This window comes from Amphiura filiformis, chromosome 14 (assembly GCF_039555335.1).
Source record: "Amphiura filiformis chromosome 14, Afil_fr2py, whole genome shotgun sequence".
Lineage (NCBI taxonomy): Eukaryota > Metazoa > Echinodermata > Ophiuroidea > Amphilepidida > Amphiuridae > Amphiura > Amphiura filiformis.
The window spans coordinates 66,110,583-66,124,607 of record NC_092641.1 but is presented as its reverse complement, the minus strand read 5'-3'; the positions used below and the strand labels follow the sequence as shown (position 1 = coordinate 66,124,607).

At 35.4% G+C, this 14,025-nt stretch overlaps 1 protein-coding gene across 1 annotated transcript in view; it reads right to left on the bottom strand.

The window, feature by feature from the left end:
* Positions 1–1,116: 1,116 nt before the first annotated feature.
* Positions 1,117–14,025, bottom strand: part of LOC140169588 (uncharacterized) — a 56,714-nt gene continuing 43,805 nt past the window's right edge. The window contains exons 5-22 of the mRNA XM_072192853.1: positions 12,332–12,640; positions 11,618–11,881; positions 11,231–11,497; positions 10,784–10,930; positions 9,563–9,865; positions 8,917–8,937; positions 8,326–8,559; positions 7,061–7,219; positions 6,567–6,594; positions 6,282–6,358; positions 5,642–5,839; positions 5,334–5,462; positions 4,884–5,071; positions 4,451–4,574; positions 4,158–4,268; positions 3,643–3,739; positions 3,246–3,345; positions 1,117–2,588 (exon numbers count right to left, since the gene is read on the bottom strand). Of these exons, the coding sequence (XP_072048954.1) occupies positions 2,511–2,588; positions 3,246–3,345; positions 3,643–3,739; positions 4,158–4,268; positions 4,451–4,574; positions 4,884–5,071; positions 5,334–5,462; positions 5,642–5,839; positions 6,282–6,358; positions 6,567–6,594; positions 7,061–7,219; positions 8,326–8,559; positions 8,917–8,937; positions 9,563–9,865; positions 10,784–10,930; positions 11,231–11,497; positions 11,618–11,881; positions 12,332–12,640 (2,834 nt within the window). The 3' untranslated portion in view covers positions 1,117–2,510. The remainder of the gene's footprint in view (positions 2,589–3,245; positions 3,346–3,642; positions 3,740–4,157; positions 4,269–4,450; positions 4,575–4,883; positions 5,072–5,333; positions 5,463–5,641; positions 5,840–6,281; positions 6,359–6,566; positions 6,595–7,060; positions 7,220–8,325; positions 8,560–8,916; positions 8,938–9,562; positions 9,866–10,783; positions 10,931–11,230; positions 11,498–11,617; positions 11,882–12,331; positions 12,641–14,025) is intronic.

The window sequence follows — 14,025 nt, the reverse complement described above, 5'->3', positions numbered from 1 at the left end:
GATTTACCATTGGGCCAGGTGGGCCCGGGCCCACCAAGCTTGCACTGCGCATCCGAAAAATGCCCAAAATTTTGCGCGCTTCGTGTGCACTAGCTAGCCCTTTATATAGCAATTTTATGTCATTTTGTGGTTTAAATAGTCTTTTTTTATATTAATTGTAAAATCTGAACAATATATGCTCGTCTTCATCTAAATTCAATTTAAAGCTTGCGCCGCCACTGTCGATAGTATACGTATACTTGGCCACTTGAGAGCAAAATCTGCACATCATACCTTTCTCACGGTGACTGGGGGGGGGGGGGTACAGGGCGTTAGTCCCATACGCCGCTAGTCCGACACTCCGATAGTCCGACACGCCGCTAGTCCGAATCTGAAATGTACTGCACCAGTCCGACACGCCGCTAGTCCGAATCTAAAATACACTCTGCCAGTCCGACACGCCGCTAGTCTGAAAATGAAAACCACTGCGCTAGTCCGAAATTGAAAACCACTGCGCTAATCCGAATCTGGAAAACACCTTTTCTGTCGACACTGCGCTAGTCCAAATCTAAAAAACACTGCGGTAGTCCGTATTTTAATTAGTCCGAATTTTAATTACACTGCGCTAGTCTAATATTCGGACTAACGCAGTGTTTTCCATATTCGGACTAGCGGCGTGTCGGACTGAAAACTGTGTTTTCAGATTCGGACTAGCGGCGTGTCGGACTGTTGCAGTGGTTTTCATTTTCGGACTAGCGCCATGCTTTTCATTTACGGACTGACGCACCTCTAAGTATAGGGAATTTGTGTTGTCGAACTAGCGGCGTGTTGGACTAACGGCGTGTCGGACTAGCGGCGTGTCGAACTAGCGGCGTGTCGGACTGAGCGGTGCACCCCCTCTGGGGGTCCTGCAAATTATGGCTTCACCCAGAGCCCTAAAAAGGGTAAATCCGGCCCTGCTTCCCGCCCTGCTTATTGTACTCAAGCGTTGTATGTATTTGTTTTATTTTGGGACAATTATGTGTTATATTTGACACACGTTGTAAGTAGTTGAAAAAATGGGACAACTATATGTGTTAGTTGTGTAAACAACATGAACAAACACAAATCGGACACATAAATAAGCATAACACTACATTTGTAATTTCAGTTTTTAATTCATATCCATGTATTATTACATCTTTCCAAAAAGATCTATTTAGTTCACAGTGTATTCTGAGTATAATGATGAGCGAAAGACAATGGATGAGCAGGTAAAGAGCGAGAAACAGAGAAGTTTACAGACTATTAAAGAGGTGACACAGGGAGGTCGATTATTCGGGGAGAGGGGGGGGGGAGCGAAGAGAAGGGAGAGGGGAAAATCAGATAGAGGGGAGAGAGAGAGAGAGGGGGGGGAGGGGAGCGAAGAGAAAGGGGGAGGCGGAGAGGGAGAGAGAAGCTGGGGAAAGACATATAGAAAGAGAAATAGAGAGCGAGAAAGAAATTATCTCTATTTGTTCCTTAAAAGCCTACATTATGTAGTTTAAGTAACTATAATATTACAAGACTATATCATGATATAAGTTACATTACATACCATTTTGATTGATTCTATTTAATTTACTCTAAAATTGCATTAAAACGATTTCTGTTATATATTTATTGAGATATTTACATTCTTTTCCAGCTAATTTATATTTGTTTCTATACTGATCATTGATTTAGATATTTTACTAGAACTGCTTATTTTTTAATTCAATGTATTTTACTGTTACGCCGTTTAATGGCCTATAATCACCTATATGGTTCTTATTCTAAACTTCATAGTTTCTAATGGTGCACAAATGAAACAAAAGAACCCATGAAGCTATACTATACGTCATACGTCAGAACAGGTCTAGGGTAAATGGTAAATGAGCACGTTTTTGCCCAGCACTCGTTGTACTCAAAGACATTTTATTGTTGTAAAATTATTTACAATTCATTGGTACCAAAATGCTTTAAACGTTTGGTAAACCTAAATCTTGAAATATTCGTATGAAAAGCGCATATTCTTTTTACACCGTAATTACAGCTGACACCGACGCCCCTTTCAAATGCTGCTGAATTTCGGCGTACTAATGCTCCCGGCTAATGCTTTGTAATTTAACTAAAATATTGGATTTGTGCTTATCTAATATCTACTCATTTAGATCTAAATATCTTTTTGCTAAACACTCAGTGATCGCACTACAGTCTGTCCACTTAGAAGTACAAACCAAATCTGTGGCATCGGGGGTCGATGCTTTGCGTCACACGCGAGCGCGACGCGACGCGTAAAGAGCGTGGTGTACAAATCACGCAGCAGTTGGCGCGCCAAAGAAGCATTGCGCTGAAATAATTATTTTCATACTTCAGTTTCCGAGGTCTATTTACTTTGTACTTCTATGTGGACAGACTATACTAGTATTATATTGACAGTGAACGTTTTATATATATTTTTAAATAACACGATAGAGCGTTTGTACGTCGCTATCTTTTTGTAGTCGTTAAGCTGGCTCCAGTCGACTCTTCTACACTTTTTCGTTGGGAGCTGGTAAAGAGACGTCCTCATACAACTTTGTCTCAAAGTCAGCCAATGACAGGTAGCCCTGCATGGGAAAACAGACCATTGATCAGTTTTGGGAATCGTAGGTTATGCTTTATATGTTGTTTAGAAAGTAAAGTTTGTTTCGAACTATGTCGCATCCAATGCATCTCTTTTATTTCAATTATCAGTACTAGTTAATTGAAATTGAAAGTATCTCAAACAGGTTCAAAAAGTCCATTGTATGTATATCGAAGGCTTCGAAGCCATAGTTAATTATGCGTAATAAGATTTGCATGTGAGCTTTTAAATGAATGTTATGAAATGTATCTGCTTTTATTTATTAAAGGGATTGTGGACTATTAGAAATGCATTAATTAAAAGTGATGTAACTTCTTTTAAATATATAAAAGTACATATTCTTGGAAAGTCCCCGGGAATTAGTCAGTCAAGGAATCTAAATATAAACACAATTTTGCCTCAATTGTTTTTGTTTTTATAAACACACTATAGAAAAATGAAAATTCTCAAATTTGACTTTTAAAGGTTTTTTTTGTAACCTAGGCGCTACATTCCAGGAAGCGTGTTACATTTTTTTTGTGATGTTGACTTTAATTGTTTTAATTATTTACAAAATAAGGCCAAAAGTTATTTTACAATATTTAGTCGCAAATTGGCCTTATTTAATAATGCCAATATCAAAAGAGATTTTCATACTTACATTCTGCCCCTCTAAGATTTCATCGAGAAGTTTCATCAGCTGTTCAAATGACGGTCGCTGAGAGGGTTCCTTTTCCCAACACGCCAACATGATGTTATATCTGGAGCAAGAAAAAGAATTAAGAGTACATTATTGGGTTATTGCGGATTAGGTTACACAATCCACAATACATTGTATAATTTTTTTCTGATGACAACTATTTTTAGAGTTTCTCATCAATCAAGATTTCGATGTATCCCATCAATCTTGGCCTGATTTTGATAGATGAAACATTCGCAAAAGGTTAACAGAAATGTTTAAATGTCAGGTTATATGATATAAAACATTGTGTAAAACTTGATGCAAAGATTTTTAATACTGTTGTTACTATATATAAAAACACTAGTACACTACGTACAATTGTTCACTGCAGTGTTTAGGCCGCGGCATTCTCTGTCCATTCTTCAGAAGTTTCCGAATATCATCGCCTTTCAACTTTGGATATGGTCTTGAGCCTTAAGAAATACATGTGTGTAAAGTTATAGAAATAATGTTATAACAAAATCATTTAACCCTCTCTTAATTGGAAAATAAGTTAACTACCACTCAATATTGAATGAATGGGGTGTTTTTGTGTTTTATTCTGAATTACAGTTATTTCGGATATTAAACAAAATGAGCTAAGTAAAGCAAGTAGAACACTCTTTATACGCAGTGAGGCCTATATATCGGGTCAATTGGTACGAAATGGTTCTAAAGTTACAGGACCAAGAGTCGCGGAGCAAAGTCAGTAAAGTTGAATCAACGTTGAACTTTTGAAGAATTCGTGTAAACAGTGGGAACCTATTTATGTGTCAGCGATAATATTAGCAAAAAAGAAAAGAAAAGAAAAAGTAAAAAGAAAAAAAAAAGTACAGACATATCAATCTTTACCAAGCGTAACAATCTCCCACAGCAATACACCAAAAGACCACACGTCACTTTCTGTAGTGTGCACATCACCGAGGACTGACTCGATTGCCATCCAACGTATTGGCAGACGACACAGACGACACTGAAATGAGATCATAAATGAATACAAAATTAATGTAAAACCCGATCAAAAATGCCACTGACATTATGAATCAAATGTTTAAGTTTTTCTAAGATGGAAACTGAAGGTATAACATACAAAGTAGTTTAATATAATTAAACATTTCAGAATTAATATATCCAAATAAGATTCACCTCATTTTGCCGACGATACACCTCCCCATTCATGACGTCTTCGGCCAAACCAAAGTCAGACACTTTGCATTCGAATGATTCATTCAAAAGAACATTTCGAGCTGCGAGATCTCGATGAATGCACTGAAAGATAATGCAAATGTTATGCCATCAGTTACAAAGTAAGTAATAACAACAAAAATCTTATTCACATATTCCTTTTTAAGAATCGTGAATATTAATAATTTAGTCCAAACTGACGAACGAACAAACAAAATCCATTTTTAAATTGGAAAAGGAAATAAATAAGTTTTTTCATTGGCCTTAAAATGCGTTGACGCTTGAGAAATGTTTTGAAAAATAACCATTAAAAGTGTATCAACAGACCAAAAAATGTTTGTATTTAATTTTCATTGTATGTTTTTATTATTATACATGTTATAAAACTTTTACCCTTTGCCGTGATAGAAAAGCCATCCCGTTAGCGACCTGGTGCGCAAATCCCATCAGTTGTGTTGGTGTAAAAGATTTACTACCAGCAAAGAGGTTGCCATAGGTGCCATCTCCAATAGTTCTACTTTCACGGAGCAAAGTCTTGAGGTTGCCATTTTTCATATATTCTAGTATCACGTATAGAGGATCTAAATTTACAGCACATAATATTTATTGTTAAATAATGACATTTACATCCATCATGTTTGAGTTACAGTACAGCCGGAATGTGTCTAACAAACGTAGATATGGTAAAAAGAACATACGCAATTTGACCTACGTATTATAGGCCTAAGTTAATAATAGGAAGAACACCGGACAGAAACAATTGGATATAATTATTATAAACAGCAAAAATTATAAAGAGGATATTATGATCAAAACAACACCATGAGGATAAGATATCAATACCTTCACCCATGCATCCACCAAGCAGTCGAATCACATTTCGGTTCTTTTGTTTTACGAGTGCTGGCATAAGTGATTTCATCTGATTGAATTCCTTCACTAACTGCTGTTTGGCTTCATCATTGGCATTGTCTTTAGAAGGATATAAAAATATATAATGTTATTAATAAACAATTAAAATTAGACTTCGTCACTATAATTAACAAACATTTCAATAATTAGGCCATTTTAAACATAACTGATATTTATAGCATTCGTGGGAATGAGTCACAGATAGAAATGTAGTCAATACAATGTAATCAAAGACTCACGTTTAAGCGTCTTAACAGCAACCTTAGTTTCCCTTTCTCCCGACACTATTCCCGTAGCCATGCCTAGTAGTACTCTCCCGAATTCCCCATGACCAAGTTCGTTTTGAATGTGCAAATTTTCTCTCGGAAATATGAATTGTTTTAATAGATAATTGACATATGGTTCCTTTACCCGATCATTCAAATCCAAATCCGTCTCTGAAAATAAAAGAAAAAAATCTTGAAATTTCTCTTCAAACATTTTCTGATAATTTTATTCTCAACCTTCATGTAAAATTTAAAGTCAATCGGGTGAGTGGTTATCACTGGTTATGTGTAAAATAATGTTTGCAATGTTTAATTGACGTAAAACAACACATGTAAATAAAGTCAAAATTTGCAAATGATATTGATAAAAACCTTATTTCTGTCAACGGCAACAATTGTTACCATCAAAGAATAAAAAAAATCTGCAACAGCCATACATGTCTGATTATGTCAAATAAAAAGCCACTGAAGGCTAAAAGAATGCAAAAGTTTGAAACGAGTTCTTCTGTTATGTGTCTATACATAAAAGTCACAGAAGTAGGGTCCAGTAAAAATGTTTGAGACTTATTTTACTGCTAGATGCATAGTCATTCTGCAAACGATTTTAACCTACCTACAAATCCAGAATTGACTGCACTATGTGCTTTGTTTTCGATCGACGACGCTATTTCTGTATCTGTAAGGTGAAATCTAAGATAAAAAAATAAAGATAAAAATAATTTTATACAACCAGTTGTTGTTCAAGAATTTACCACCCTGAGGTTGATGTCTTTATGTTGTTTTTGGTTGGAAGTAAAATTTCTGAAATCGAAATAAGTTGTTAAAATATTTAAAAATATGTTTTGAACAGTATTATGAGTGTTAGAAACTATTTTATCAACATGATCAAGTAACTCACTTCGTTGATCCAGTATCCAGTTCATGATCTGTAAATAGATAATGATGATGATGATAATAATAATAATAATAATAATAATAATAATAATAATAATAATAATAATAATAATAATAATAATAATAATAATAATAATAATAATAATAACAATAATAATAATAACAACAACAACAACAAATTAATGAAAAATATAATTATGACAATAGTCGCGGAGCAGCAAGGACAACATGCTGTTGCTTTAATACTTAAATGACTGAATGGTTCAAATATACACATAACATTCCCGGAAATTAATATTTGTTGTGGTAAATATAATGTAAATAACTTCTTACGCAATACAACAAGTTTGAAAATGGTGACATTATTATATTTCCAATGCCCCATTAGGTCGAGAAAGTGTAGAGTGGATGTCGCGTACCTCGTTTTTGAGATTTAGATTTTTTTATTTAGATTTATCTAACCTTTTTTCATGTTTAAAGTAAAAAAGTGGGTCATACCTATAGATTTCCCCTGAGATCTCCCATTACGTTGCTTACGTAAGAGGTAAGCGAGTGCGACGATTATAGCAAAAAGTATAACAATAATTACACCCATCGTACTACCAATTATAGCTCCGATGTTACTTGGTTTTGGAAAGTCTGTTGGTGGAGAATCGCCTAAAATGCAAGAAAAAGATAATACTAAAATATAAGAATGATGACGACGATGATTATGATAGTGTGGATGATGATGATGATGATGATGATGATGATGATGATGATGATGATGATGATGATGATGATGATGATGATGATGATGTCGATGAAGATGAGTACAATGATGTCGATGATGACGATAATGATAATGTTGAAGATGGCATTATTCTAAAATATAAAATACAGTCCGTAACCATGATAAAAATACCACGAAGGTGATGATGTTGTTGTTGTTGATGATGATGATGATGATGATGAACTTTACTGTTTCATACTCAGGGATCATTAATGAAGAGCTTTGTTTCAAAACCCCTTACACACCCAATTTTGAGAACACATAAAAAAATCATCAAAAAAATCACTGATATAAGGGGGTTTTCAACAAAAGCAGTTTTTGGCGGGATGCTCATTCTACCCAAGCATCCCGCCAGAAACTGCTTTTGTTGAAAACTCCCTTATATCAGTGATTTTTTGATGATTTTTTGACGTGTTCTCAAAATTGGGCAAGTGGATGTAAGGGGTTTTGAAACAAAGCTCTTCATTTTCTGCAAGTAAGAGCCCGATCAGAGCAACTTCAAATTTGATTTTACCTTTGACCTCGGATGACCTTTGCGGTTTCATACTCCTGAAGTGTCAGGAATCATTTTCTGCAAGTTACAGCTCGATTGGAACAACTTTAAATTTGACCTGACCTTTGAGCTCGGACTATTGCACTCCACACGATTGCAATATTCAATTTTCCACTGCAATCACGGGGAGCTACCATGGCAGCGATAACAAACGCGGACGAATAGCGCGCAATGAACACCTCGACACGGCAAATATTATGTGCGTGGGTTGTTTCTAAAATATATTATAGTTGTGATATTTTTACAAATTTAGAATGTGTTATTGGTTCAATATAAAGAATTTTTTCATTCGATGAATGATAAAAGCTATAAACTGCTCCATTCAATTCAACTCGGCAAAGCGTCGTCGAATGGTACAGTCAATATTTCACCTCATGAAAATATTCTTACCATTCGATATCTGTATACTATATAGATTAATTATCATTTCATACTCACTTGTAGCTTTACTTGCATCCCCGCAAACTGATTCTACACAGTACGTTGCCTGAACTTCAACAACTCCATCGGGTACGTTTAGCTTATCTTGATTCTCAAAGATACAAGTCCAATTATACCAAATCATGTCTCCTTGATGAAGTTGTAATTGCAGACAGTGAGACTCATCGCTGTATTCCGGCAAGTTGCCGACTGAAAGCGTCTGTGCTTTTTGCACATATTCCATTGTTACACCTGTAGAATAAGATCATAACTCCGAAGCTTTTTTATTCATTACTTAAAGTTAAGTTTATTCCGTGTCATTCGATTCAACGAATTTAGCATGCTTAACTTAATAAGGCTAAGACCTTCGACTTTTACGAGGGGTATCATTACTTCAATCAACTTTCTGTTGCTAACTTTTATTAACGTTCTTACGAATCGACCATAACATTAAAAAGTAGTTGTTGGTAAATATAGGTGGAACAGATATATTACGGAATTGCTCCGTGCAAGTCACAGGGTCTTGGCTAAATTTAGTTGGCATAAAAATTAGTTCGGATTAACAATGGACTATTATGCTGCCTTAAACTTTATTATTGTAATCCTTACCCAATTCCTTTGGAGAAACGGCTGTAAAAAAGAAGACGATTACAGAATGACAAAATTAGTAGAAAAAGAAATATCCATTGTTGCGTAGTAACGTTACAGGGAGACGAGAGGGCAGGACAATTTAAGGGGATACTACACCCCTGCCCAGTTTTGTGCCTATTTTTGCATTTTTCTCAAAAAATATAGCGCATTGGTGACAAGTAAGATATGTATATTATAGGGGCAAAGACTACAACTACTGCACTGGAAATTTTATTTCAGCACAGACAACAGTTGTGGAGTTACAGTAAAAAAGAGGAAAACCAATATTTGATCAATAAATCAATAACTACTTGCCTTGAGTTGCTGAATTTTCAGTGCAGTAGTTGTAGTCTTTGCCCCTATAATATACATATCTTACCTGTCACCAATGCGCTATAATTTTTGAGAAAAATGTAAAAATAGGCACAAAATTGGCCAGGGGTGTAGTATCCCCTTAAATCAATTCAACAACAGCTTCAAAAATGAAAATTGACAGTTTCGAAACTTACACTACCTTTATGTTCATTGGAAGAACAAATAGAACGGCTGAAGAAATTCAAACAGTAGAACGAAGAAATGTTAAAATATATATCAGATATATACAAAACGACTGACGATTACTTACGTAATGTAATTCCTCTTGCGCGAGGTGACTCCTGGCTAGTGTTATTTCCGATTATGTTTCCACTAATCACTCTGATATAATATGCGATTCCAGATGTCAGACCATTGATCTGATACTTGTAATCGACGTCAGAGGTTTCTTTCACTGTACCAGAATATAATTCTTCCTCGTTTTCCTCGTCCTTATAGTACTTGATGATAAACCACTGATTAACCCCTCCGTTATGACCCCTGGTCCATCTTACTGTTAAGGTGGTAGTTTTAGATTCGCCTGTGACTATTCTGACATCATTTGGGGAAATGGCTTAGCTGGTAAAAGGGGAGAGAATAAAAGGAATTCACTGGTATATCGTCACTGGTTTCTACGATATAAAGAGGCGGATAAGTGATATAGACGTTCATTTTCAGAAATCACAAGAGTTTGTACATAGGGATTTTAAGGTATGGCGATTACTACAAAAACCTTTGCTTTACAGGGGTAAAATTACAAAATTGCTCAGATTGTGTTAACCAGAGTGGTTTCAACACAATAACTGAACTAAAGGGCTTGGGTAATATCGTAATATAAGTTACGCATAGTTTTACCCGGGTTAATATCAAGAACGCCATCCCCATCTGTGAACAGAGGCAATTGTCGCTCCAATATTACACACCATTGAGAAAGGAATCGGTTATTACACAGACAAAGGTAAACCTTTAAAAGCAAGGTGTCATTGTACAGCAACACACTGAATACTTTTTCATCGTCATTCTATTTGTGGACATTGTACATATTTTCATGTTATTTGGAGGTATTTTGACAAACTAACTGTCGGGATTTTTATTCAACTTTTGATAGACAAATCCAGAGATTAAAACTTACGTTTCTTAGCTTTCGATAGCAGGGTATGCCATCTTGATCACAGGTGCTTTCCAAGTTCCTTTTGTCGGGAGTTGTCCCAATATCTCGCGAAGTTTTATTACTTTTTAAATGAGTTACAATACAAAGTACCAAACAAAGCCCCTTTCAGTTAACCTAATACAGATATATATTTATATATTTCAATGTTTTAACTCACCAAGTCCCGTAAGGTTAATAGTGTGAACATCGTATCCAATGAAGTTACTTGCATTACAGACGTACACGCCATAATCATCTCGTGACACTTGACGTATATTCAGAAGCGACATTTTTAAAGTGCCATTTATCTGACCAGAGCCAAGTGTTGTTTCTATGATACTTATTTTCCACCAGAGTTGATAGGTATACCTTCAGACGTGTACCACTTAAGGGTAGGCTCTGGATGCCCGATGCCGATGCACTCAAGACTAGCATCCTTTCCTTCATCAATCGAATGAATAGTTTTTTCGGTAGTTATTTCTGGTGAATCTATGATTACAAATACATGTACAAATAAGTATAAGTATTATGCGTGCAAGCATGCCAAATTACTAGTAATTACAGATGAATTGGATTATCTTCCGAGCACGCTTCACAGAATTTTCCATTTGGCCGCCGGGAAAGTAATCATAAAATCCACTTTTTCGACTTGGTATTTTACTAAGCCTGTTCTTTTCTAAGTTTACACACATGACGGACTTAATTGTATTCTTCATTTCAATCTAATTTATTTTCATTTAACTTTATCGCAATTCGATTACAACGTTTTAAACGGAAAGACGAACTTACAATACACAATAACGTCAACTTCGTTCGATTGCACGTTTTCAGGAACTCCGTTTTCCGCTTCACATTTGTACACGCTTGCCTGCTCCTTATTGATGCTTTCTAGTATAAGTTGGTTGCTATTGGTATTAGGTAGAGGCATATCATTTTGAAACCAATAAAATGTGTTCGGAGATGGCTTTCCTCCTGATGTACATGTTAATACCAGTCGTTCCCCTTCTTGCACTGGATCTTCAATAGACTTAGTCAAAATCACATTCTCTGGGGGATCTAAATTCAACAACTTATTAAAAACTGATCAATGTAGTTCTTGGATGACAACATTTATTTTTTGCAATATTTAAGATTAAATTGCACATTATTATAAAGGAGGATATTTTGTATACCTACAGTGAACTGTTACCATGGCAACCGGGGAAACCCCTTCATTCCCTATTCCATTGGTAGCCTTGCATTTATACTGGCCTTCGTCGTTCCGATTGATATTTGCAAATTGTAGTACGTTTCCATCGTTCCCAACTTCAGCTTCGCCTTTGAGCCAAACAAAATGGTCTGGTACAGGGTTGGCATCCGCAGTACAGCGTAGAGTAACCGGGGTATTTTCTACCACTGGATTTGGAGGCGATTGATTAATGAAGACATTACGGGGAGAATCTATAAACAGAGACAAATTAAAACAATTAAAAACAAGCAAAGAAACAATAAAATAACTTTGATACTCTTGTTCTACACTTTCGCTTTCAATCCAAAAATATCATGAAACGTAAGAAATATTTATCATAAAAATGCTACAGGCAAGTGAGTCCGCCAGTGAGAATCAATGTTTAAAATTGCTTTTTATTTTCTTCAAAACTGAAATTAATATATAGATTTTTAAAGTTAAAGAAGTTAGAAATAACATAACATGTTGATAATTTATTTCAATTTATCATCAGGCTTTTAGGAATGGGTATTGCAGTTATTTCATTATTATTATTTTTTGTCGTATTTGATCTAATATTGAAAGACAAGCTAATGTATTGTTTCAAACATTTCGAATAACGTCAATTTCCAGCTTCGAAACGACACAATACACTCTCAACTAAATATGACTACAGTACGTACATTTGACATAAATGGTCTGGACCACGCTCCTCTCTTCTCCCGGCTGTAGGGTTTCATGAAGTACGTCACATTTAAGACGACCACCGTTATGATCTTTGGTTGGATTGAATGTAATGTTACTTATGATGTCATAGCGACTGCTAGTGGAAGGTTTGTTGAATACATCCTTGTCAGTTATTTCTTGATCGTTGATATACCAATTCAAATCACCGGTAGGAAATCCATTTAGTGCTTTACATTCTAAACGCTCAGATATTCCTTCAGTCATATCATTAACATTTCCTGTCAGAGTAGGTTCCTCAGGTGGTCCTGAACGAAAAAAATCAGAAAATTACGAACATAAAATGTAATATGCAAAGTATTCGGCAAGAGTTTTTTATAAGGTTAAAATCCTTGAGGTTAAAATCTAGGGGCACTCGTCGATTCTGACGAGCCCGAACTCATCCACATTAATTTTTGCGACACTTTGAAAACCTTCAGTCTTGCAATTCAACAACACAGGCAAAGCCATGGATTATGTTGAAGTCAGCATTAGGTATGTCTTACCGACATTGATTACACAATGCCACGGGTCCGCAGAGTAGTGATATTGCTGGCTCGCATTGATTTTCATTTATTTATTTATTTATTTATTTATTTATTTATTTATTTATTTAATCTAATTTGGGGTAACCAATTAATGCATCGGTATTTTCAAATAATAATAATAATAATAATAATAAACCATGCTTATATAGCGCTTTACACCAAAGTCCCTAAGCGCTTAAACAAATTATACATAGACAAAAACATAACAAATAAGAAATAAACATTAGTATGCAATTTTAAATAAATAAGTTTTCAGAGATGTTTTAAACTGATTAACAGTCTGAGAGTTTTTTACATGTAATGGTAAACTGTTCTAAAGTTCAGAGGCAGCAATAGAAAATGAGCGATGACCATACTGAGTAGAAAATGATGAGCTAGTTAGACGAAATTGTGTTGACGATCGAAGACTACGTGGAGGCGTGTAATGCTGTATGAGTTCTTGAAGATAGACAGGTGCAAGACCATTGATACATTTATAAGTGAGGAGGAGAACTTTGTATATAATGCGGTATTTCACAGGTAGCCAATGTAAATCATGAATGATTGGAGTAATGTGATCACGTTTCTTAGTAAGCGAAATTATTCGTTGGAGTTTGGAGATCTGTGAGTCGGGTAAACCGTAAAGAAGACTATTGCATTGGTCAAGGCGACATGTAATAAAAGCGTGAACAAGCATTTCAGTACAATTTTTATCAAGATATTTTCTGATCTGGCCAATTTTATACAGAGCAAAAGATGCTGAGCGACAAATGTTACTAACAAAAGAATCCATTCTCAGATCATTCTGGACAATTACACCAAGATTGCGAGCATTATTTACAGGTTGGATAAATGAGTCACAGATTTGAACAGGTGGTAAAGGTGAATTATGTCTAAAACGAGATGTGATATGGATTACTTCCGTTTTGTCCTCATTTAGTTTTAAATCGTTCATGTTTGACCAAGTTTTAATGTCGTTTATACATCTTTCAAGCTTTGGAAGATGATATGAACGTTCACATTCATCGAGCACAATATATATTTGAGTGTCATCGGCATAAATCATTTTACTGAAGCCATGAGCATTAATGACATCCTCCAGAGGGGCTGTGTACATGTTAAATGAT